Here is an 8,756-nt window from a genome sequence, read left to right as displayed (position 1 = left end):
CGTGACGCTGGACGCGACCTACGGTGTAAATAGGAGACCCGGGCTTTACTTAACTAGATAGAGTCGTGGCTCGCGCAGCATTGCTCGTTTTTGGTCATATAGAGTGACCTCCAGTACGTGTACACATTCAAAAATTTAGGTAGGCATAATCAGTAAATTGTCACTATATACAGGATGTGCGTGTTGGTGATAAAAAGGAGAGGTACTTATACTTAGCCGAAAGAAGGTGATCTAGTAACTAAAAAAAAATTGACGACTTTTGGAAATTCGCGAAAAAAATATTAAGTAAGTACTTAAGTACCTTCTTTTACATTGATGGTTAAGTGACTGAAAAACACACAACACGGTATTAAAATAGAAAGTAAGAGTAAGCACAATAGGCGACCTTATCTCTTCAAGCGATCTCTTCCAGGTAACCTACTGCTGTGATAAGTTTGTAAGTAATTTATTATTGAGATTTTATTTTATTTAGGTTAATTTTTATTTACATCCTGTACCAAATGCTAATGATTTATTAGTTTATACCTATTATTATACTAAAATTTGATTGTACCTAGTACCTACGTGTGTGTACATAATGTATGACAGAAGGGCACGTGTATTTCATTTGGGGGTATATAAAAGAAGTATTCATATAAATATTTTACTATACTTACAGCTTCAATCTTGTTAGGAAATATAGTGCTTGGAGTACTTACTTACTTTATTAATAATTCTTAAATAAAAACAGTGAAAATGAAGTTACTCCGTACATCTTTCGCTTTGGTTCTGGTAAGTTTTCAACTAAATACCTGGGTATACAGAGGGTTATTGGTAAGTAGACCTGATCCTTTCAGGAGGTGATAGAGGAAGACATTTTTCAGTCCATTGAACCCTATAATGCATTATACAAAAATTATCAATTTCTTAGGTATTTAATTTTATGTTTTTTTTTGGCAAAATGTTATGCTTAAAATTAAACGAAAATTAAAAAAACAAGCTATATTTAAATAACTTTTTTGGTGGTTTTTTTTTTTTTAAATAGTTACCTAGTAAGGATTGATATTTATTACTTACTGTTAAAAATATATTTATAAGTTAGATTTACAAAACAAAGATTTGTTTTTTTTTTACCCATTGACATATATATTACTGCCTTTTGAAAATATATCCTTTTGAAATCATTGTTTTTACCGATATTTAGGTAGGTATACCTACCGTAGGGACTTTTTTATTTTTTAAATCTTTATCTCATTTAAATTATTTTTTTCCAGATTGGCTGCCTTTTACTTGAAGTTCAGGGTAAGTTTGTTTTTGGCCGGGACAGCTATCTATTTATTTAGCTAGTCTAATAACAGATATCTGGGTTCCCCTCATCTCGCCTAATCTTTATTGCCCAAATCTCGTTTCGCATAACTCGTAAGGTCTAAACTTTTTTGGTCGAATCATCACTTTGCCAACTCTTACGTGGCATAAGGCTCGTTTCGCCTAAAACTCTTTTGGTACAATCTTGAAACACGTAAATCTCGTTTGCTCAAATTGTTCGTATAGGTATAATCTTGTTTCTCCTAATATTATCTCATTAAATAATACATTAAAGTATATTGTAAATGTACAAATTGTCGTATTTTTCTACTACATCCCGTAAATCACGATATTGAATTATCAAAATATCGAAAGTCAATGACTTAGTTTAATAGAATTAGTGCTGGAAAAGATAATAGAAGTAGGGTCGTTCTGTTCTTTACCCGGCCGGATTTACATTCTCAAGTATGTTTAACTTTTTTTAACTAAACTGGTGTGAGATTCTTAATTACTGTTGTTTTCTTTTAAAAGTGACTCTAATCTACTTAGTATTCACTGATAAATCTTATAATTCAATTCGTCTATCTATGCGTTTGATTTGATCTTGATTTCAATCCAGTAGCTGATTTCGGAAAAGAACACAGTGGCTCGCAAGCCACTGTGAACACGTAGTAACTTAAAACATTATTTTAACCACTGTGTTCTCATATTTTATGGTTTACTTAACTAAAAAATAATGCAAATGATTGTGTTTAAATTTGCACAGTCATTGTATGTATATCCAAATGGGAACTATATTTCTTGCCAGCAAAGTTTATTTTTAGATCAACTTGTATCAGCAAATTAATAGATCAACCGCAACAAAATATTTTGATCCTCAAATAAATAAAAAGTGTCCTGTGGTAGGAATTAGCAAATAATATCAATACCAAAATCTAAAATAATAGATGGATTGCCAAAAAATTTGAGTTCATTACATAATTATAAAAACTTCGTTTGCAGAATATTATTGTACCCGCAGAATAGTAGATTTGCCAGCAAATATATTGACTCTAGGTCGCATATTGCCATTTCTATTTAATTCACTCACACTAGGCGCAGCTTGTATCGCGAGAATATTATTAATCATCATCATCATCATCATCCAATAATCATCCACTGCTGGACATAGGCCTCTCCCAAGGAGCGCCACAACACTCGGTCCTCGGCCTTCCTCATCCAGCCACTACAGCTACCCCCTAAGGTCGTCGGTCCAGAGGACAAGAGGGCGTCCCACGCTGAATGAGAATATTAATGCTCATTAATGTCTTCCACAGGTAGACCCACTCTACCAGGACTAGGAGGATCAGCAGGAGTAGGAGCAGGAGCAAATGTAGCGCTACAACTAGGAGCAGAGGCAGCAAATCAGGCAATAGAAACAACAAAAACCGGAGCAGAAACAGGAGTAAAAACAGGAGCAGAAATAAAAGCAAATGTAGGAGCAAATTTAGGAGCAGTAGTACAAAAAGGAACAGGAGCAGGAGAAACAGGCACCAACACCGTACCTAATGTCATGAATGAAGATCATTGTTCAGCATGTGGAAACTAGATTTGTATAACTATAGAGCGGTGCAATGAAGAGGCAAAGTTGTTAATGTGAGAACAAATCTCTACTATCGATTGCCATCTCAACGCCATCTATGATTTATTATGTAAAAGTAATTACTTTTAAATACCTAAGTAAAAAATAAATGTTTAGCATCTTGAATACTTATATTACTTATTTTTACTTATGTCTCTAATGTGTAGTATGTCCGTTATCCGTGCAACCTCATGTAACCCATGGGTAGGTATATATTCTTTATTTGTGCACAAATAAGATACTTACATAACATCATCATCAGCGAATAGCAGTCCACTGCTGAACGTAGACGCTTCCCAAAAGCACGCGACTGGATGCAATCTAGCTTTTTGCATCCAATCATTACCAGTCAACTTTCGCAAGTCGTCACCCAACTTGCAGGATAAAGTGTCGGATTTTATAAATAAGTACCTACCTAAATAAGTCGTTTTATTTCCCAGTTTTGCCGTAATAAACCTTGATTTGTCGTATTTCATGAGGCAGAGTAAGGCTTAGTGCCAATTTCTCCATAGTCGGTTAGGGGCCGTCCATTAATCACGTGAGGCTCAAAGGGGGGGGGGAGGGGGTACTGAAAACCTCACGAAACATCACGAGGGGGGAGGGGGGGTTCTCGTTAGACATCACGTGTATTAATTTTTTGCCAAAAATTACGTATTTCTGAACCGATATTTTGGATGGCGCAAAAATTTTAACGATTTGTAGTATGACCTATATTTTTTCTAGTCAAAAATTCCCTTTACATAGATTTCCAAAAAAATACACGTGATCCAGGGGGGGGGAGGGGGGGTTGGTCCCAAACCTCACCAAATATCACCAGGGGGGAGGGGGGGGTCAAAAAATGAGAAAAACAACCTCACGTGATTAATGGACGGCCCCTTATCTAACCGACAGGGATTGATTTATAAATTAAACGTCATCTCCATATAAAATTCATGACAGATGTGTCAAAATTCAACCACTACTCTCTGGTTATGCTCTAACCGACTATGGAGATAAAACGATTAGTTGCAATTACCCGCCAGGAGGGGTAATTGCAACTATTTCTGCCTTTGCCGGAACTTTTGGCAATAGCTCTTTATTCTTCAGAGTTTTTCTTTGTCATGATAGTAGAATAAAATCTACATAAAATTTTGACTTTGGCATGATTTTACAGTAATACTATTTCCTTATATATAAAGAATTATCAGATGATGAAGTTACGACTTCAATATATTTAGTTGCAATTACCGCACTTCACCTTACCAGTCCTAGCCATCAGCTAGAGGCCAGAGAGCTCCTAAATCAGATGCGAGTACGAGCATGACACAAGTCATTTTTACTTGGTAACTAGTTACATAACTAACTGAAAGATCCATAAAACAGTTGAAGATTATTCAAAATGGAATTGTGAAAACGGCACGTCTGCATCTTAACCAGTCAGTCTAAGTAGTTTCAGCAGATACAGTGCTGAAAAATAATTATGAAACGTTTGCGCCAGAATGGAATTAAAAATACATTTTCATTAGAGAAGCCGTTTAGGCATGAATAGGTAGGGTAAACTACCCAATTATTGACACTTTAAGACGAGTCGCCTGCAAAACTGGCCATAAATACGCATAAAATATTAGTATTGTGGTATTTTTTCCGTAGCGGTCTCAGGTGTATATTCATTTATAATATTTTTGACAAAACAATGACCCTATAGTCTTAGTTTTTTATTATCAGCTATAAATTTGAAAGAACCCCTATTTCCCAATTATTGACACGGGTTTTCCAATTTATGACACCTCCTGTACCAATTATTGACATGCTTGATATTAGGTAATAAAAACCTTTTTAAACAGGAATTTAACCTTTGGGAGGGTACCATGGGTCCGGTTCTCTATTTGGTATATCACGGTGATATATTGAAACACCATACGTGTCACATACCATAAGTCATCAGCTAGTTATCTGACATACCATATATACTGCATCTAATGCTAATGCTTATTAGTCCCACTGAGTTAGGCTGCTTCGTCTCATGATCTCCTGGTCATATCTCAAAGGTTCCAGCTATTGCGTCCTGCTGCTGATGCCATATGGTTCAGAAACGTGGTCACAGCTGGGCTAACAGGTCCACCGATATAAAGTCGTAATGCGGACTGAACTGGTGTAATCAATCCATCAGAGATCCAATGTGAGATGCCAATAGGCCAGCCACCCAATAAGAAAGACAGTTGGAGTAATCGAGTTCTCGAGTGGAGGTAACGAACAGGCAAGCGTGACATAGCATGCTTTTTGGCCGTCAGGACCGAGGCTGATCTTAGACCTGGTAAGTACTTGCTGGAAGAGAAAGGCCAAAGAAAAAGTGTGGTGTAGCTTTGTCGCATCTTTATTTTGATGAAGAATCATGAATATGCCTCTGATATCTCCAGTTTATTGGTGGATTCAGCTGGGTGGGAAGTGTGCAGGACACTTTTGGCCAGGCAAAATGATGACAGGTGGACGTAGAGCAGTTGGCAGGCCAACTGCTCTACCCACTGGCCACCTGATAGTCAGACGACTTCATATAGGTTGCAGAAAGGCAGTGAGAAGTGAAGCAGAAAAAGTTTTTTTTCTGCTTCACTTCTCACTGCCACTTTTATGGTAAGCTCCCATAAAAATATTTATCGTTTATGAGCGTAATTATTGACACTTTGCCTATATATAGACATGTCAATAATAGGGAAATAGATTACTGACACTATGTCGATAATTGGATTTCACTGTATTGACACTGTGTCATGAATTGGAAATTCGTGTGGGATAAATGATTAAATAGTGTCAACGTGATCATTATAGGATATACTACCGGAAAAAAGCTAAAATATTAGCATGAAAACAAAAAACATTCCTTCCAATTACTGACCCAATATGTCAATATTAGGAAAATATACCAAAAGTGCTACCTATAATTGACACCACCTAAATTCGAAGTTAAAACCGAAAATAAGTGGTTTTTGAGGTAAAAAATGGAAAAGGAATTTTGTCCCCTTTTCAGTCCAAATAACAAATTTAACCATTTTTTTTAAGGAATACTAGCAAATTTATTCCTAAAGTAGCCACTGTCCTTTGCAAAAAGCGATCCAAGATGGCGGAATTTAAAGAAGCAACGCGGAGGCACGAATTGTCTATGTTTTATTGGTCAACCATTGCTGTAAAAATGACTGCCGAGTGTTACCATTACAGAATAACTATTACTGCTGCATTCAAAGATAAATATAACTAAATAGAACGAAGCGTTGTCTTGTTTTCTTTAATTATTCCGCGCTGTGTCAATAAATGGAGGGGTGTCAACAATAGGGTAGTTTACCTACTTACACCCTTTGAATTGTGCTCCAAATAATGACCTTCGAAATTCATAGAAATTTAATGACGATTGCCATTGTTTATTATCTAGTACGAATAGTAATTTTGTTGATTTTCTTGAAGACCGAATGGCGTAGTGGTTAGTGACCCTGACTACTGAGCCGATGGTCCCGGGTTCGATTCCCGGCTGGGGCAGATATTTGTTTAAACACAGATATTTGTTCTCGGGTCTTGGATGTGCCCGTAAAATGGCAATAGGCCCGCCCCCTATTACATTGGGACTAACATAACACTCTGGCGAAAAGTGGGTGCAGCAATGCACCTCTGCCTACCCCGCAAGGGAGTACATTAGTACAAAGCGTGAGTGCGTGTTTTTTTTTTTACTAAAAAAATCGACATAATTTATTTCGTTGGGCTGAGAACTATTTGTGGGGCCTGGGATGATAGCTGACGACCCCCCCAATCCACCATTTCAATTATTTGGCTAACGATGCACCAAACACCCTGTATAATATGTAGTTATGAGTAAGTACAAACTTGCTGTGTTAAATTCATGTTCCTTGGTTAAGTTATTATGATTTATGAGTAAGTAGGTAGGTATATTAAAAACACATTAAGTACTTAATTTTTTTTCTTCGTTATTACTTTATTTTATAATAGGTACTCATGGTACAATAATATAATATTTTCTAAGTATTAATAGTAAGTAGGTAGTAGATATGGGTAGATGGGTGTGCTTCAAATATTATTCGCCGCCGCCGTCATCGTCAGCGCCAACGCCAGCGCCTGCATTGCCATCAAAACCTACAAAAAAATGAGTCTTTAAAAACATGACGTAGATAGGTAGGTACTACCTACTAACTTAAAGATATATACTTACAGGGTGTAGTAAGTTATTTATTAAGTAAGTATTATTCTCTGAATCGCGTTTTAGGTAGCTTATTGAAGTGGCATAAAGTCGCTTACTACAGATTGTTGATTTAAAAATGTAGCGCTGAAGGGTACGGAATACGCACCGGCATTATCAGTTTATACCCCCGCCGCGACGCCAACGCCACCGTAGCCGGCAGCGCCACCGTAGCCGCCAGCGCCAGCTCCCGCTCCTGCCCCCGCCCCCGCTCCTCCTTCTGCAATAAAATAAATTAGCACCAAATAAGTAAGTACCTAGTTAGCGTGGGCACGCGCCCGCTCCTCCTTCTGCAATAAAATAAATTAGCACTAAATAAGTAAGTAAGTACGTAGTTAGTTACTGTAGTGTTTACATCATGGAAGTAATAAGTGGGTACTTTACATAATCTGCATAGCTACTAGTTACCTACAGTAAAAAGCACCTATTGTCAGTCGCGAGCTGTAGTGCATCTCTACCGCACCTGTGCTAGGGGCATGAGAGTACAAGCGATAACAAATGTTTTCCTAAATACCTATTTCGCTAGAATCGCGAAGGTATACCTACTCTCCTCTTAAGGAAAAACTTAACATCTTAAAGAATTATGAAATATTAGACATTTACGTGAGCTCTCACCGGAACAGATAAGTTTGTCGCACTGTAGTTATAGTTATGCATGTGTTTTTATAGGTAATTTTATTCAATAGTTTACATCACTTTATAGTTAAGTAATAGTAAAAATAATGTAAATATTCAAAGAAAAAAAATATTTAAAAAAAATTAAGAACAGACATACACTGAGTTGCAGAAAGGATCTTTAAGTTAATGTCGGCATTAAATGTATAGTTGCCTTGCTTTGACAGTATACGGACAGAAAGAGACAGACATAGATTTAATGTCCACATTAGCTTAAAGTCCCTTTCTGCAACTCGGCAATAGACAACCGACACGACCACTTTAAATGCGCTTCATTTTGGCGCTTAGTGTGACGTCATAGTCTCGTTTTTCACGGCTCAGATTAATGACTCGCGCCAGTCGCGCCGACGCACGTTCAGTTCTATGGGCATATGTCGCAGCCGGATCGTATAATCCGCCGTATTACATTACGGCTGGCCGCATTACAACACAGGGCCGCTTTGTAATGCGGCGTATCAACGTTTAGCCGGATTGTCATTTCAATACGTTCTTCAATACGGCGGCCCACGTTTAGCCGCATCGTACTATTACTGAATTGTAGGGTAACCATGTCCATACTTGTCCGATTCACTATGGTATAAAAAGAAGAAATTACTGTGTCAAAAGTGAAGTTGAGAAAATAAAACAGCAAAATAAGTAAAACGTGTTTCAATATAACAATTCCAATTTATTTAGGAAATTAAGACCACGAAATACAACAAACATAATGGTCCTTACGACCGGATTAATCAATTTACACTAAATAAATTGGAAAAGTGCACTAGTGACAGTTGGCAAATTTCAGTGTGAAAAATGGCATTACTGAACAAAGAACAAAGTGAATACTTAAATACATTGGATCAAACGGCTCATATAATTCAAAGAGAACTAGTCAACTTTAAAAAATGCCCGAAACAAAGACTAACGGAAGGGTACATAACAACAAGGTTAAAAAATAATGAACAATACTGGGGTACATAC

General features: G+C 37.0%; 1 protein-coding gene across 1 annotated transcript; it reads left to right on the top strand.

The window, feature by feature from the left end:
* The first annotated feature begins 351 nt into the window (after positions 1–351).
* LOC125490517 lies at positions 352–3,037 on the top strand. Its single transcript, XM_048629959.1, has 3 exons — positions 352–771; positions 1,254–1,281; positions 2,601–3,037. The coding sequence occupies exons 1-3, from the start codon at positions 736–738 to the stop codon at positions 2,870–2,872; spliced, it is 336 nt and encodes a 111-aa protein (XP_048485916.1). The 5' UTR covers positions 352–735; the 3' UTR covers positions 2,873–3,037.
* The last annotated feature ends 5,719 nt before the right edge of the window (positions 3,038–8,756 follow it).

This window comes from Plutella xylostella, chromosome 24 (genome assembly GCF_932276165.1).
Source record: "Plutella xylostella chromosome 24, ilPluXylo3.1, whole genome shotgun sequence".
In the NCBI taxonomy this organism is placed as follows: Eukaryota; Metazoa; Arthropoda; class Insecta; order Lepidoptera; family Plutellidae; genus Plutella; species Plutella xylostella.
The sequence above is the reverse complement of the archived record's forward strand: the minus strand, read 5'-3'. Positions and strand labels throughout refer to the sequence as shown.

What these genes read in the sequence shown, in the direction of transcription:
- LOC125490517 (XM_048629959.1), top strand. Translation starts at nt 736, where the DNA reads ATGAAGTTACTCCGTACATCTTTCGCTTTGGTTCTG. An exon ending in CATCTTTCGCTTTGGTTCTG is followed by an intron (nt 772 to 1,253) that starts GTAAGTTTTCAA and finishes ATTTTTTTCCAG; the next exon opens with ATTGGCTGCCTTTTACTTGA. An exon ending in CCTTTTACTTGAAGTTCAGG is followed by an intron (nt 1,282 to 2,600) that starts GTAAGTTTGTTT and finishes TGTCTTCCACAG; the next exon opens with GTAGACCCACTCTACCAGGA.